General features: G+C 44.6%; 1 protein-coding gene across 1 annotated transcript in view; it reads right to left on the bottom strand.

The window, feature by feature from the left end:
- Positions 1-17,942, bottom strand: part of ANTXR1 (ANTXR cell adhesion molecule 1) — a 215,106-nt gene that overhangs the window by 33,749 nt on the left and 163,415 nt on the right. The window contains exon 17 of the mRNA XM_079792527.1: positions 13,551-13,631. Coding sequence (XP_079648653.1) covers positions 13,551-13,631 — 81 coding nt within the window. The remainder of the gene's footprint in view (positions 1-13,550; positions 13,632-17,942) is intronic.

The following is a 17,942-nucleotide window of genomic DNA, read 5'->3' as shown; positions in this document are numbered from 1 at the left end:
AGGAACAGAGGATAGGACCTTCTCTATCCCTGCTGTTTCGAGGGAAGATTTACAGGAATCTGTGTTTCTTTAGGGAGGGACAGTTTGTTCCATGGTTTACAAAGCCAGAGAATTTCAATGATAAATTTGTTGCCATAACATAAAAATCAAACTTGAAAATGGACTAGTACTAAACACGTTATTCAGAGAGAGCAGAAAAATTATTACAGAGTCAATTTACCCCAAAATTATTGTTCTTTTTTTGGGCACATAAATATATTACCTAGTCTGGGAGGTTTTGAGCATGAATTGGATGAGTTTTATAAAGGGCAGACATCAGAGCCTGCCTGTGGATGACACTCAGGGGCAGAACATTCATTCCAGCATGAGAGTCTAGAGCAATTTGAAGGCATGGCATGGCGGTTGAATGACACTGGAGTTTTCACAAAGGTAGGGGAAATCTTTGGAAGTGTCCCTCCATGTTGCTTATGAGTGGCCTAGTGTGGATGTAGACATGCGGGTTGTTGGCTTAATGCCAGGTGATTCTGTTTTGACCCATTAGCAAGCATATTTGCAACCTTAGGCCAAGGTTGGATCTAGTGCCGAACAAGCAGGCAGCTGATGGGCTGCTGTGGGGCCCATGGGCTATGGGGAGTTCCCGTGCACTTATTCTTGGTTTGGAGAGGTGCTTATTGTCTATAAGCACAAGTTACCTTGGCCATATCTGGAGGACCACATGGCATCTTGTAGGCCTGTAAATGTGGTGGGGCCTTGAGGCAATGGCCTCATGACCTCTGGTAAGCTTGCTCCCACCACCAAAGGAAAAACACTCTCCTTCCATTTTCTCTCTACCTCCATGCCTAAGACACCCAACCTTGCTTGGTCAAAACTCCTTCCCTTCCTAGGAAGAGAAAAAAGGGGAACACTGTCTGTCTCGCACACCAGAGGGATGCTTCCACGGTGGACTTTGCAGTGGGTCCATTGTTGTTAGTTATACCACTAAGGGGAATGGATGTCTGTTATGATGTACAATTTTCCAGGCTCTGTGACATTTAAGAGTTTCCCATTACAAATCACCTTTAGTGAGCAGTACTGAATATGGAAAAGCTCACACAAGATTTACTCCCATTTAGAGCTTGTATTCAAGTCAGAGCCACAGAGTCCTTGAAAAGTCGCTATGCCACGGGTGGAGGCCAATGCCTAGATGTGCCAGCTGTTAGGGCCACACCATTCAACTCAATCCAGATGTTGGGGGGAAACACAGGAATGCAGAGGTGTTGAAGGCTAGAGGAGTGAACACGCCCAAAGCTAACTCTGCCATCACTGTGGGTTCTGAGCACTTTGCTCTTGATGCTATTAGCCAAAAAGAAAAGATGGAAAAACACTAAAATATTAAACAAATGCCGTAAGGATGAATTTGTAAAGTGAGACTAGTAAAGTCTTAGACAGTTGTTTTTCTATTACACTTTCTATTTTCAAACAATTTTTTAAAAAAAGTCAAAGTCATTAATAAATGGCAAAGATAAAAGTATAAATAGCAATTGAAATAAATGTTTAGCACGTTGATAACTCTTAATCAGCCTCATTTTACCTAGAGATGCCCCTGGAAGACTTTGCGCGTTCTCTTGTTACTAAGTGGCAGGTTTGTTGAGACATCTTTGCCCACTACTAACATGCGGTTGCCAATGAAGGGAACATTATAAAAGTTCACAAGCAGACGAGACCACCTGGGAGTTGCAGAAGAAGTGATAATTCCTGGGACAAGGAAACAAATGAAGCCATGTCTTCAGTGCTGTGAGTGAAGGCAAGAATGTATGAGGGATGGTCCCTTTCTTCAAGTCACTTACAGCTTGTTCATGGAGTGAAAAGTCAGTATTGACTCTAAACTAAAATGGTGCTAAACTTTGTGGCAATAGCGGTAAGCACAGAAAGAAGGAGGGGCTGGATGGTGAGCAGGGGTTAGGGGAGGGCCTAGGAGGAAGTGGGACTTCGGAGTACGGGAAGGATGAAGGCTGTGAGTAGACAAAAGATTGGAGAAGGCAGAGTGAGAAGGTGGTGTGTCGATGCGCTCCCCGCCCTCTCTCCACTGTCCGCCTGGGCCTTCTGCTTCACTTCCTCTCCCATCTCCCTCACACCTGCCCTTCCTTCCCACCAGAAGGCCTTTCCTCACTTCACCCCCAGAGCTCATTCTCCAGGTCTCAGCCAAACGATCTCTTCTTTTTGGAAGTCTTCCCTGATCCCCTAGTCTGGGTTAAATCTTGCTCTATGTACCCAGGGAACCCCAAATTCCTCCCCCCACGCCACTCATCACATCGAGTTGCAATTTAGCACCTTTCTGAGTGCTCCAACGTATGTCCACCAGGTCCAGGACCTTGCCTCATTCATGCTAAACCCCTACTGCCTGCCTAGCGGGTGCCTGCTGTAGAGTAGGAGCTAAAACCTATTTTTTGAAAGTTAGGGTATACCTTGTCCTAGACACATTGTTGGCAATTAAGGGGAAGAGAGTGAAAAGTGGAATCAGGGAGATAAAAAACACATGAGGTAATTTGAGAGCACAGCACACTGTGCAGGAGGCCAGGCCAGAATGGGAGGGTGTCAGTGATGATGTCATCTTGGGCAGGGTATGAAAATGCAAAGATGCTGGGAGGTACAAGCAGGTAGGAGGACAGAAACGGAGGTGGTTGGGTGGCAGGAACTAACTCTGCCTTCCAAAGTTGGGTATGGTCCTACCTTCTCCTTGAGAGATCAAGCCCCTTCACAATGCCCACCCTCTTCTCCTGGCCTGGGGATAGGACTCAAGGAGAGCCAGGCAGTGTAGGGCTGGTGGGTTTTGGTCTTGCCAGTTCTACTAATTTCCTTTGTGACCTTGAACAAAACAGGGACCTTATTATTTTAGTCTCGTATTCCTAACATGCAGAAAGAGTATAAGGTGGTGATGGGGAACAAAGGAGAAAATGTAGTAGGAAGTACTTACAAGTCTCCCCATCACCTTTCTAGACTTCAATTTCCTTACCTGTAAAATGAAGGGACTGGAATTATGTGGAAATACCAATCCATTCCTGACACTGAATGTCAGGGTGAGGTGGGATGGTCATGGAGATGCTGAGGGAAGATAGGGGGACATATAGATGGTCTATAGCAGGCTGGCTCTTTTCCACACTGTGAATTCTGGAAGGCTATTTCCTAGGTCAGATTTTGCTATCTATGATTCAACCAAACACTTTCAGGCCAGAAAAGAACTTCCTGCCAGCCTGGGGAAGGGTGATTCTCAATTGAGTCCTATCCCAGAGTCATGGACTGTCCCTAGAGATGGTCTTTCTCAATGCTCTCAGCTGGAGGACAGGCCCACTGCAGCCAAGTGGCTAGACATAAACACCACATTTGAACAAAGGAGCAAACTTCTCAATATGTTATGAACTTGGGTGAATTTTACCCTAGAACCAAGCCTACTTCAATCCTGATTCTGTTTGGAAGGAAAAAATGAGGTAAGTGAATCTGAACAGGGGTGTCTTTATTACCCAACTCCGTCTCATTCAGCCTCTATTTCTCCTCTGTTTGCTATTTGCAGTTTGGTACTAAGATTTGACCTTCTGTTGCTGCAGCTGTTTGAGAGATGAAGCAATTCAAAGGTGTAAGTCCAAAGAAAAACTATAAAATGACGACGACTATAAAATGACGACGACGATGATGAAGATAATGATGAGTGTGTGAATGTGTATGCGTGTGAAGGATTCGAAGGCAGAGGGAGGGAAGGAAGAGGGAGAGCCCTCAACCACATCAATTGCCTCCACATTTATTCATTTAAAGAGACCTCCTACTGAGGGGGAAAGAAGTTGGTGCAATAAAAAAATCTTAAGATGGTATATTTTGCATCATCAACTTTAGATTTGGCTTCTCTGAAGAAAATTAACTTGGCAGGTTTTGGGTACAGTTTGGTTTTTGCTGTGAACAGAGGATGCCTTAAACTTTTTATTTTTTTTTTGAGTTCAGGAAAATAAGCCAAGAATTCTAAAAACTCATTTCACTCTCCAATGAGATAGTGGAGGAAAGGTTTCCAAGGGTGAGAACCAAATAAATTCTACTGGGAATTCAAACATCCAAGAAGGTGCTGTGCCAAAATACATCACACCCTCTAGGAACATTTCCTACAATTTGCTTTTTTTTTCCCCCTTAAAAAAATGACCTACTCTGACAAACATTTATAAAAGGTCAGGAGACAGTGGCCAGCAAATTTTTTTGGGAATTATAACCTGGTATCAGATACTAATAGACACTTTGAAGATCTCTGGTTCCTCAATGTAAAAAGTCAATATAAAGCTTACTGTCTATTGTGGAAGGAAAGACTGATCTTCACATAAAGACTTCAATTTGTGGATAACTTGGTTCTTTTAGTCACCACTGATTTAAATATGTTTTTATTGATTTTTATTTTTATTTTTTTTTAGAGAGAGAGGAAGGGAGAAGGAGATAGAAACATTGATGAGCTGCCTCGTGCATGCCCCTTACTGGGGATGGAGCCCACAACCCGGGCATGTGTCCTGCTCAGAATCGAACTGGCAACCTCTCAGTGCACAGGACGATGCTTAACCAATTGAGTCACACTGGCCAGGGAAAAATGTGCTTCCTGAATTCTTATCTCTGGTGGGTCTAGTTCCTATGGAATGTCAACCAGCTTCATGTATTCTGGATGCTCAAATGATCACTTGGCACCACATTGTTTGGTGGTGTTGGGAAGCTGACGTGCTAGTACTTAGAACAGGTGGATGTTGTTTCACAAATGAGCAGTTCAAATGTGAATGTTCATTTCTTACACACACACACACACACACACACACACACACACACACAACTGGTTTTAATTATTTTAATTGCCTAGTAAACAAAAAGTGACTTAAAATTATTTCCTCCTTATGTTTATACTATTAAATTAAATGAAAGAATTAGACAGTAAGTGATATGCAGTATGATCAAAACTGGGTAAAGAAAAAAGGTAATAAAGATAAAAACTCCATTAACTAAGAAAATGCTTTCTTGGTGACTATAAGAAATGGTGAGAAAATTGTTACAGGGATGATAAAATTGAGAGAACTCTTTGGACTGATTGAGCAGTATTTTCAAACGTATCTAAAGCAATCCTTGGGGGGAGCTGCTTTCCGTTTTCAAATGATGAGACCATTGCTAACCCATGTGGTACCTTTGTGCGAACCAGGAAAAGGCACCCCTCTCCTAGGTAGAATGCCACTAGGGGGAAGACGCTCAATGCACAGGCACGGAAACATGGAACAGACTGATGAATCTCAGAGGGAAGGGGGGAGGGTGGTGGGTGGGAAGAGATTAACCAAAGATCTTATATGCATACTAGAGGCCCAGTGCACAGATTCGTGCACTGATGGTGTCCCTCAGTCTGGCCTGTGCTCTCTTGCAATCTGGGACCCCTCGGGGGATGTTGGACTGCTGGTTTCAGCCCGATCCCTGCAAACCAGGCTGAGGGACCCCACCAGTGCACGAATCCATGCACTAGGCCTCTAGTAGCAATATATTCAAGGAACCTGATAGGTGGTTCTCTTTGTGGTAGAATTTTGAAGTGAACTGCTTATAATATTGCATCCTGAATTACCCACATTTCTTGCATGAAACAGAGAAATCCACCTAAACCTAAAGAAAATGCTGACACAGAGGAGCCATGGGATTCCAAAGATGTGACTGGTCTCCTCCTCATCCTTTCTCCTTTGGAGCTCTACTCCCATCTGCCCCACTCTGCCAGCCTCCTCACGGGAAAGACAGAAATAGGTTTCCCAGCTTCCTGCCCTCTCACCCATACCTGAGAGCCCATTTTGGGTTCTGACACCCATGCCACTAAGGAAGAGTGACACTTTTGGCTTCTAGGTCCTCTAAGCCCTTCTCTGCAGGGCTCCTGCACTCCATCAATGAGCCTTCTCTTCCTCTTCCTCTCCTGGGCCTCTATCATGGGTGCTTGATCCTGCTCAAGTCCCTATTTTAAAAAACAAAGAGCCCTTTTCAACTCCACTACCTCCCATTCTCTTCTAAGCTTCTCTCCTGCCCCCATCATTCTACTTGGTGAACCTCAGTCACCAAGGTTGCCATGACCTTCTAACTACTAGTCTAATAAAGGACCGGTGTCAGTTTGCAGCTAAATTTTCCATCAGTTGATACTGTTGACCCCACCTCCTCCGTGATGTTTCATCTTCTCTCGGTTTCCAGGACTCCAGACTCTCCTGTCACATCTCTTTCTCAGGCTGTTCCTCCTATGTTTCCTCCTTGTTTCCCTTTTTCTTTTCCCACCCTAACTTAGAGGATGTGACCTGGGGGTTCAGCACTTAGCCTATTTCTCTTCTTTCTGTACACACTCTCTCTGGTTTCCCATCTAGTCACAGTGGTCTTGCCTGCCATGGTAATGACTCCGAAATCTTCCTCTAACTCGGGACTCTCACCAGAGCAAACGGCCTCTAAGGAGGCGCTCACTCTCAGGTGCCTGCAGGTGCCCACCCTGCACGTGCATGATCCTGAGAGAGAAGGCCTCCTCCAAGTGTGTGCCTTAGATGCCTCCCTTGCCTCAGCCTAGCCCTGCTCCTGGCCATCTCTGCTCAGATGCCCCACAGGTACCTCAAACTTGCTAAGTTAAAAAGCTACTTCCTCATCTTCCCTCCCAGAGCTGTCTTCTTCCTGTGCCCTCATCTTGGTGAATAGTGTCACAGCCAGGTGAGTTCCTTAGGCCAAACCCTGGAGCTCCTCTTCAACACCTCCCTCTCACTCATCCTCCACATCCACTCATTCTGTCTCCTCAACATCTCTTGAATCCAGACTCTTTCTTCCTTGCCCACCACTGCTTCCATTCAGGCTGCCACCATCTCTTGTTGCCACGATCTCCACACTGCAGTCAGAGTGACTTTTCTAAAACACACATCTGACACACTCCTACTTAAAGCACTTGCAGTAATTCTCCACTGTCCTAGAGTGGGCTCCAGTGACCAGCTCCCCATGCTGCCTCCTCTCCATACTCCCTCCTCTCACTGCCTCAGTCTGTCTCCTACACATCATTCCTGTGTCTCCCTAAAGGAGCCACAGGCCCACTCTGGATCCTTGCTCAATCTTCCCTCTCACGAGAATATCCTCCTTCCACAACTCTTTTCTGGTTTCAGCGTCACTTCTAGAAGCCAAGGCTGGTGACATGCCCTTCCTGTGCGTATCGCCAACATCTCACATACTCAGCTCCACCGTGGCTTTTCACACGAGGTTGTACTTGGGGACTTGCCCATTTATTCCTGCTTCTCCAGGGCAGGGGCACAGCTAATTAATCCGTGAGCATCCAGTATCAACAGGGTACTAGGTTCATAGTAAAATGCTCAACACGTTATTTATTGAATTCCCGAAGGACTTAAGGAATCTCTAGTGTGCACTTTCAAGTCTCAGAGTCCTGAATTCAAGCTTCAGCTACACCCCTTACCAGTATGTGTCCTTGAGAATGTTAGTAACCTCCCCTGAGCCTCAGTGTCTGCTCTGTACCATGGAGGTCATAGTTATTCTCAAAGTTATTGTGAGTGGATTTGTGCTTCTATAACAACCTGCTTCTCTTCCAGATCATACACCAAGCTTCAGGAAGCCAAAATTAAGTCCTATTTTCATTGGTGTCCTTAGTGCCCAGCCCAGTGATGGGCTCTTAGTGGGAGCACAATAGATGTTTGATGAAAGTTGTCTGAGGCAAGGCATCCAAAGTCGAGGAGGAAGGAGAAAGGGCTAATGCAGAGAATGTGGAGGAAGAAAAGAGAAAGAGAGAAACAGAGGACTCTTTCTCTGAGTCCACTTATGTGACAGAAGTCTCATCTGCTTTCGAAGGACCAGGCTGAGGATTCTCTCTCCTCCTGGAGATAATTTGCCCAGATCACTTCTGCGACAGTAGGAGGACTTGGTACCCATGTGACTGGAAGCTCCCTTATTGGAAGCAGCTGCGCAGAAGGCAGTAGCCCTGGGGCTGAGCTCTGGGAGAGGATTTCACAACCTCTGTGCTTCAGACGAGCTTCAAACATTGTTTACATTCACTCATGTGTGTGTTTCCTGGGTCTCTTCTGATTGCAAGGAGGCCCAGCCTTGCAAAACAAGCTCAGTGTGCCTTAGGATTTTGTTTGTGCTGATAGTGATGGAATGTACCAGTCTCCCGGTTCCAGATCTGAGAGAGACCAGGAGCGGAAAACAAAGAAGACATCCAACCCCAGTGGCTTTCTCCCAGAGCTCATGATGGGAAGTGGGGTTTGAGTTGGGGTAAAAATGCTCGGAGAGCGTTTGAACTGGTCAATATATTGACTGAAAAGACCTACAAGACAGACTTATATGTTCTCATTTCCATCCTCTTTACCCAGGGAGCAGCAATAATACAGCAGCCAGAAGCTATGTTAACCACCTTCTTGATAGGAGAGGGACTTGAAAGTACATGGAGATTGTAATCACCCATTTCCCTTCTGTTTGGGAAGCATAGGGTTTCTAAAGAGTATGGGGAGTTGCCTTCAAATTATTTCCAGAAGAGAAGATGCTGCCCTGGATGAAAAACAAGGAATTGGACCAGATCATTGCTTCCCACCCCTGGCTGCCCATTAGAATCACCTGGGAAGGTTTTAAAACCCCCAATGTCCAGACAGCATCTCAGACAAATTTAATAGAACTTTTGGGGTGGGGCCCTGGCATCAGTGCTTTAAAGCTCCCAGGTGACCACACCCTGCAACCTGGTGGAGAATCACTGGATTCCACGGGTTGGAAAGTTCCTTATGTTTCTGCATTTGTAATTAGTAACCCAGGAACCGAACTGTCTGCAGTTGAAAGGATGTCTCTGCAACTAGTTGAGGCTTAATATTTAGATTTAAGTTAGGCCAGTTATTCCCCAATCGTGTCAATAGATTAGACTATGAAATTATAGATAACTTAAAAATATTTTTTAAAAGTTAAAATGTAAATGACAAACTAGGAAAAATTGGCTTTCTATATAATGTTAGACTTTAACTTTCCTAAGGTAAGCATCGTATACTTAATGTATGACACAAGGTCTGACACATAGTAAGTTCTCAAAACATTCTATATATATAAAAGCCTAAGCGATCGTTATGACTGGACAACCAGATGACTGGCCAGTAGCTATGATGTGCACTGACCACCATGGGGCAGACGCTCAATGCAGGAGCTGCCCCTGGTGGTCAGTGAACTCCCACAGCCAACCTCCCAAGGCCAGTCAACTTCCTGCAGTCCCTCTCCCCAGCTGGCCGGCCCTGTCAGCCCCAATCACTGGCCAGGGCAATGGACCCCACCCGTGCATGAATTTATGCACTGGGCCTCTAGTTGAGTAATATATGTGCAAAGATGGATTAAGCGAATGAACATATAAAAATCAATTCTAAAATATCTAATAAAAAATGGGCCAAGGGTATGTATATTCAATCGACAAAAGAGAAAATAAACATTTAAAGAATTATTCCACCTCAATGATAAATTAGGTGCAAATTAAATTAGCACCTATCAAATAGCTAAATTTAATAATATTGGTGAACATCTGGGGAGATGGGCATTTGATAGATGTGGACATGAGGGTTAACCCATGTTTCAGGAGGGCAACCTGGCAATATTATCAAAGCTTTAAAGTTCTGCGTGCTGTCTTGTTTTGGACACTTATTCTAAGGAAACATTCATGAATGTGCACATTACTCGACAACAAGGTTACTGATTAGAGCTTCATTTATACAATAAACATTTAGAAATAAATGTCCAAAAAAGAGAAGACAGGCTGAATTATTATGTCACAGATAGACAATAGAAAATGACATGGTCATGAAAATGATATTTTACCAGAATATGTGGTGACAAGGAAAGATAATTCCTTGCATATGGTTAAGTGATTTAAAAAACAGGGTTACCAAATGGGACACATAATGTGATGACTAAGAAATGACCAAGTTAAAAGCTCTGAGGGTGCCTTTCAGTCTTTCTCAGATAAACATTCTCAACCCCTGCTGCCATTTGTCCTTGAAAGGTGAGCACATCTTCTGAATCTGAAGAGTGGCCCGGGTGTGTAGGAAGGTTTGGGGGCCACCCTGGAAAATGTTCACAGTCCACAGGCTCTAATTTCCACACTTTGCTTCGTCTTCAAATGCACTCTGCATTGGCAATGCCCCTGTACAGCCTGGGTCTGAACAGCAACTCTTTGTGTTTACAGGGGACAATGAGAGTATTGCCAAGGTGATGGTTTATTGGGCAGAGATGATGGGAAAGGCGTTTCCAGCAGAGAAATTAGAATATGTAAAGGCACCGAGACTCAGAAACATGTTTAGGGAATGGTGAGCAATTCCAGGAGACCAGGACCGATATGGAGTGATGAGGGAACCTGGGGTAAGTAGCAGATGAAATGGAAAGGGAGGCCTTTCTAACTCAAGCTAAGGATTCTGTGCTTTTTCCTCATCTTTGCAAATCTGAAGCCTTGGAATGGCATGTTGAGATCTGTGCTGTAGAAAGAGCACAGCGGTGGCGAAGAACTGGAGGCATGTTGTGAGGGATGGTTTAAGCAAAGGATACCATATGCTTAGTGCACTCTTTGAATTTTAGGATCAGATGTGTTGCTGGTTTGCTAGTTAAGTGGTTTCTTCTGGCACTTCCTCTTTTACTTGTATGTTGGCCCAGGACTTCCTGATGGGCTCTAAGGAGAAACAGGATTGTGAGCCCACCCCAGGCAGAAAGAGCAAGATGGGTGGTGGTGGACAGAAAACATTCAGGTCTCCCGCTGTGGTCCCATTCATGTTTTCCCTGACCTGGGGTTTGGACAGCTCTGAGGAGGTGGGCACCCATCCCAGGAAAGGGTGTGGCTCTGTGCTCAGGCCTCCCCCAGCCATCTGCTCTGCGGTGGGTCCTGTAGGTGCTCAGCCCTTTCAGCAGCCTCAAAGCTTTGTTGGGCAAACGGAGTCTGCATCTGTGGGGTTGGGGTGGGTTAATGGGGGGAGAGGGGGAAACAGGAACTGAGAAGGAAGAATTGCCAGGTTTCTGTGAGGTCTATGTGCATTTGAAAGAATTTAGAAATAAACTGAGAATGTAATTAGGTGATTTTTGTTTTTGTTTTTGTTTTAAATCCAGAACCTGTGACTCTTGTTCATGAGCACATGCCTGGATGCAGTCATTTCGAGTTTATGGAAAATGTGGTCAGTCCCATAAATCAGTGCTGAGGAATTCTCAAGAGTCATCACCATGTAAGTAATGTAGGTTTGTTGACAGTTTCTTAAGGTAAAGCAAAACAAAACAGAAAAAGCATATAGACAGAGCTACGATATAGTTCTCCCTTCCCTGGAATTCGCCTCTGAGTTGCCACAGGGCAACTTTGAATTCTTGTTCGTAGCTAATCTGTGACCTATCTTGTGTAACTCTGCATGTACATCAAGATGTTTGTGGCCATTGTCATAACTATAGCGACACAATTCTCTGCATCTATTTCTCCTGTGTGTCTTAAAATTTTAGCAGGGGTGCTATAAAGAAAGCCCACCTGAAAGTAGGTTGGACAACCATAATAATTTCGTGGCAGACCTGGGTCAACGGTGTCCTAATTCTTTGACCTCCTGGACTTCAAATCTATTGTTTCATGTGATTGGATAATGAAAATTCAAGGTGGTATTGTGTTTTTTAAAAGCACACAGAATATCTTCACATGTTAATACAAACTTTCATTCAAAAGTTGTAAATAAGTGATTCAATTTAGGTGTGATGCATTAGAGAAAAGTCATTGTTGCTGGATTTAGTCTATCAGCCTCCCCCCTGCCCCCCCAAGTTGGTTCTTATATCTTACATATGATAATATATCTTTCCATCCCTCCTTTTCCCAAACCCTCCCACTTCTCAGGTTGACCCAGTTTATGAATTTGTTTTGGCCAGACTGCTCAGTGGAGATGTTTTTCAGTTGCTCTGAAATGGACTTGTACCAGCATGTTCTGTCACAAAAGATAGCACTTCTGACCCTGAGTGTACATTGCTTACTGTTTTTTTTCTTAATCTGTTAGATGAGTCTCATGCATGCTAAAGATTTTTTAATTTTCCACAGAAACCAGATGTATAGCTTATAAGGCCAAATACCACCCTGAATGTCAAGTTTGTGACCTAGGCTCATACTGTAGTTTGCTCTAGCAGTGTGTTTTTGTTGATCTTCTTAGACAAAATACAAATTTCATATGCCACAAGGGTCAAGGAGGCCAAGTATTTCTATGACTTGGTTTCTTTCATGCCACACTTGCCTGCCATCCCGGCCACAACCTAGAGCAGGAACAGCGAATTGGGCAGTAGCTTGCACAAACTATGACCCTTTAGACCATATCCCCTCAGCCACACACCATCCATTGTCACCAGGTGCGAAGGAGAGGAACCTGCCTAACAGGTTCTGCTCTCATGTTTTATTGGTTGTGTAAGGCTGAAGGGTGGACATGGCAAATATATGGGCATATTTGATACACATTGGTTGCAATTTGGTTTGAATTTTTGCACCAACCGTCCACGGATAGTAGAAAAACATAAAGTAAATAATCATATTAAATGACTATGTGTTCAGTGTTGGCCAAAATGCTTTACAAACATTACCTTCTGCAAACAATCGCACTATGAAGTAGTTATCATCATCTATGTTGTAAAGATGAAGTTCAGAGAGGTTAAGTGACTTGCCGGGAGTTAACTTCCAGCCAGAAAGGAAGGGAGATTCAAGCCCAGCTCCACCAGATTTGAAAGGAGTGCTGAGTCAGACACTTCATTGTGCTTTTGGGTGAATGTGCCTGATTCCTTGAGAAGAAATAGAAGATGCAGGCTGCTGATAGTTGAGGGAGAATTAGGTCCCAAGCTTTTGCTCTGTTAAACTTATGGAGGAGAGACCGTCTCTTACAAGAAGACATGGCAATGATGTGTTTTCAGCAGAACTGAGGTTGTTTCCAGTGTTGCTACGATCTGAACAGGGCAAGTGATTCAGCTCCTCCGTTCCCTCCTTTACGAAACGAAGACACGGGCAGATGGTTTCTCAGGTCTCTGCTGGCTCCTCCCTTCTAACTCCTCTTAGTTGGAGATGCTCTAAGCTTGGTCTGGACACTTTTGGGACAAATCCTTACCAGGACAGAAAGTATTCCTATGATTTTGGACCATTTGGGCCCAACACCTGCTGCTGGAAGATGGGGGACTCTTCTGTGGTCCCTGTTCCCTTGCCCCATCTTGTGGCTCTGGCGTCCTGTTTGTGGCCACTGCCCAGGGTGGTGAGGAGCAGCAGGCCTCTCTCCCGCGATGGCCCAACATCAGAACCAGCCCCCCTTTATTCACTTACCGTACCTATAACTTAAGTTCGGGTCCTAGGAAGCTAACCCAACCTAGTTCTGACAAAATCCTTTTCAGAAAAGCAAGTCAAAAGTCAACTTCTTGTAAAACCCATAATTTGACAAACTAGTATCTGATTTGTCACCGCATGAGATAATAGCTGGATTTGTTTACCTGGAGTTATTCTAGCTCTACAAACACAGAGGGAGACAGACAATGACTGTGTGTGTGACACCATTTCTGAGTCCTACCGTGTCTCCTGGCTGTGGACGCATCACGGACACGCGGTCATATCCTTTCCTTAGCAGGACCCACAAGGCATCGAGTTTTCCCTGAAATAAAAAAAAATGCACCAAGATTACATATGAAAGCAGACCAGTGGCCAGCACAGACCTGTGGAGTTTCCATGCTCCTTCAGTCCTGTGAGAACACAGCACCGGCAACGTGGTTGTGACAGGGTAAGGGACTCTTTAGTCCCTGAATTCAGAAGCGAAGGAGAAGAGACACCTACAGAGGACCCTGATGCTCATGCAGGATACACTTGAGATTTCAGTGCAGTCCCAAGTTTACAAACACAGAGTTCATTCAGGCTGCTGGCTTTTGCCCTTTCACATTCCTGGGCATATCCTAACACAAGTCTGTCTTTTCAGCTTTCATTAGAGTTTTTCCCCCTCCCTTAGTACCCAGAGTTCATAAATGAAAACAGTGATGATAGATACAGGAAAATTACTAAACAGAAGTATCTAGGGGCAAGACCAATGAAAGGCCCTTGGGTGTAGATACCTGGCTGTCCCCTAGCCTCACTCGGCAGGAACGACTCATTCAGGAATCCATGGCTCAAGGGATATATTACCAAAAATCACAGATGACCTCAAATCACAACCTCTTTGTAGTTGTGTGTAATTGGTTGAATCTGAGAAGAGTGTCTCCCCAGTATATGATGAAGGCAGTCTCATGCCTCTGGCCATGAGACACTTTACGGAAGCTGGTTTCTGCCATTGCAAATACCAAACAAACAAAAAGACATTTATTTAGCTTTGTTCTTAGTGTTACCCCTGGTTGGTGACTCCATCAACAGGCAGCAGTCCCCTTTACTGTGCCCCATTTTTTTGTCATTGCCCTTGTGGTAGGCGGAAAAATCCCCTCCTTCCACTTTTACTGATGGCATCCTATTATCTGGAACCTGTGAACATGTTGCCTTCCATGGCAAAAAGAACTTTGTAGATGTGATTAAGTTAAGGATCTTGAGGTGGGGAGATTATTCTGAGTTAGCTGAGTGGCCTCCATCTAACCACCTGGGTCCTTAAAAGAGGGGAGGAGTGTCAGAGTCAGAGAAGGAGATGTGCCCGCTGAGGCACAGAGTGCTCCAAGTGACAAGACTCACTCCACTGTGGCTGGCTTAGCAATAGACAGACATGGGGTCCAATCCCACCTCTCCAGGGAACAAGCTGTGTGCCTTTGGCCAGGTTAGTTGGGAGGGGGCTATGTGAGTGGATCTGCCTCTAGAATCTGGAAAAGACAAGGAGACACATTTTTCTTCTAAAGCTTCCAAAAAGAAATGCAGCCCTGGCCTCACCTTGATTTTAGTTCAGCGAGACCCATTTTAGGTTTCTGACCTCCAGAACTATAAGATAATAAATTTGTGTTGTGTTAAGTCACTAAGTTTATGGTGATTTGTTACAGCAGCAATGGGAAACGCTACAGCCCTTATCACTCCCTGACATAGTTTGCTTATCATCTGTCTTTGCTAACTGGAATGCCAGCTCCGTGAAAGCAGAGGTAATCACTGGTTTTGTGAACTGCTGTGTGCCTAGCCCCGAGGACAGCATCTAATGCTCAATAAATATTTGTTGGGTGAATGAATGTATTCAGTGCTACTAGGTGCTGGGCTAACTGCTTTTACCTGTGTCCTCTCATCTCATTCTCCCAGCAGCCCCAAAGACTTATGGAGAGGAAATAGATGATCAGAGAGATCTGCCCAGCTTGTTCACTGGAGAGGTGCGATTGGACCCCATGTCTGTCTAATTCTAAAGCCCATATACTTTCTACTATACCGATGGCAGCTTCTTCCTCGGACAATTCTGGCTGGAGCACCTGAATTTAGATCCTTTAGAACAGAGTTTCTAAACTGTAGGTTACAACTCTTTAAGTGCTCATGAAACAACTTTGTATGTTAGGAACAGAATTTTTAAGAAATAAAATAGGATAGAAAAGAAAAGATTACAGTTAATTGCACATGGTGAGTATAAGTATTATTTTGTGAAAAATGTGTTTCAGATAAATGTGTGCGGGTGTGGGTATGTATGAGTGTACATGTGTGCAAAAATGTACATGCATAGGCAAATACTGGGCCAAAATGTATTTCCCATTTGGGTCTCAATCAGGCATGCTGGAGAACACGGGTCTGGAAGAGTCTCTGAAGGACAGTGCTGGGAAGGCTGGGGGTGTCTAGAGAGTTCAAGTTCTGTGACACAAAGCATTCACAGTGGTAATGTTAACTTAAGAATATCACGTCGAAGACTTCATGTTCTGAAATTATTTTCTGGTGGGTTATATTCAGATACCAAAAGTATGCTCTTGAACCTTTATCAACTGTTGCTCAAGTTCTTGTGGGTTAACTTTGCCTCGCTAAGTGCAGTGTTTCTCATCTCTTTTGGCAAAGTATTTACGAAAGCCTCTGAAAATATTTTGAAATGACTTTAGAATGCTGTGTTCAGCATGGTTTTCTGCATTCAACCCGTCTCAATCATCAGTTGCATGTTTTCTTTTAGGGTTCTTTGGGATAAGCATTTATATTTCAATATATAACCAGGTGGATTTCCTGGAAGAATGCCTCTTTTTCGTCCCCCCCTTTTTTGGGTGACTAACAGTATTCGGTTTTGTAAATCAGCCCACCCACAGCACTCTGGGTGCTAGTCACTCAACTTCTTGACAGATGAGGGGCAATGAGGTAAGGCTGAAAGAAAATTTGGCTGTTGAAGCATATTAATTAACGCAGCAGACATTTAAAGCTACATGCAGAGCAAAAGAGCAGAAGCCACCTAGATGTATAACACCAGAAAAACAAACGGGTCATAAATTATGTTTTTCTTTGTGTCAACAGATCATAGTGTAATATTTAAGCACAAAATGACGGAATTCAAACTGCCTGAGTTTGTACTCTGGGACTATCCCTCACTGGCTCTGCGGCCTCGGACAAGTTGTTTCATCTCCCTAATGCTTACTGTTCTCATCTTTAAAATGACGATAATAATACTGTCTGTCCCATAGACGTGGTATGAGGCATACAATTAGACAGGCACTTGTCTCATAGAAAGTATTCATTAAATGTTATCTACGATCATGGTAACGCCATTACGATGACCATTTGGGAGCCTCTGTAGAAAGACAGAAAAGAATGTAATGCAGAGTGTAAGGATCCAATAATTTGGATCCTCTCTTCTGTGCCTTTTCAACCCATTTTCCCCTTTCCCTGGAGCCACACTTCTTCTTCAGCATGACAATGTCGCTTCTCTGGCAGTGCTCAGTGGCCCCCACACTCCACCGAAGCTGCTCTTGCTTAGGCCACCCATGGCAGCCCGAGGGCCAAATGTCTCGGCCACCTTTGTGCCTCTTTTACTCGATTCTTCTGAGAGATCTGAGGGCCTCTCCCTTTGCCCACTGGCCCTGGGCTCTTGTGCCATCAGCCTCTGCCTGCTTCTCTCTCTCTCTCTCTCTCTCTCTCTCTCTCTCTCTCTCTCAGGTGAGTCCTTTTCAGCCTCTTTTGCTCCTCCCCTCTGCCTACACTCTGCTGTTCCCCTGGGTCTTCCTCTAGTCTCACCCCCAGGCTGAGGCTCACCCTGACTACTCTCAGCCAGTCTCAGAGGCCGAACTTCCCCCTTTTCTGCTGCCTCACAAATCCTATCTTCAGCTTTGTCACTCTTCAGCTCTTGATCTGGGTATCCAATGACTTACCAAATCTCAGTTATAACCTACCAGGGGTCCTCAAACTTTTTAAACAAGGGGCCAGTTCACTGTCCCTCAGACCGTTGGAGGGCCGGACTATAGTTTAAAAAAAACTGTGAACAAATTCCTATGCACACTGCACATATCTTATTTTGAAGTAAAAAAACAAAACGGCAAAAACACCCGCATGTGGCCCGCGGGCCGTAGTTTGAGGACGCCTGACCTAGACACAGCACAGGTATTGAAAACCAAACACCACACATTGAACTTTCTTTCTCCTAACGTGCTCCTCCTTTTGCAAACCCTGCCTTGGTTCACGGCACCACCATCCATCCAGATGGGCAAGCTGAACCCACCTCCCCACCGCCCCACCTCTTCACATCCAAATTCCACCACACCGCGTGGATGTTCTCTCTGTAACAGCTTTCCAGCCGCCTCCTCCTGGCCGCTCCTGACCCACCGTCTCCAGGGTGCTCTTCCCTCGTCACTCACTCTGATAACAGTTTCCTGATTGGTCTTTTACTTTCAGGCTCCCTGTCTTCTCTCCTACTTGAGTAATAACAGCTTTCATTGCTAGTTTAAATGAATGCCTTGCAGTTAATAAAATAAAGCAAGAAACATCTTACTAAAGGTATGAAATTGGGCAAGTTACCAAACCTCTCTGTGCCTTGGTCTTCACATTTGTACAATGGGAGTCG

Source organism: Cnephaeus nilssonii (assembly GCF_951640355.1).
Source record: "Cnephaeus nilssonii genome assembly, chromosome: 15".
In the NCBI taxonomy this organism is placed as follows: domain Eukaryota; kingdom Metazoa; phylum Chordata; class Mammalia; order Chiroptera; family Vespertilionidae; genus Cnephaeus; species Cnephaeus nilssonii.
Note: the sequence above shows the minus strand (reverse complement) of the source record. Positions and strands in the feature narration are given on the sequence as shown.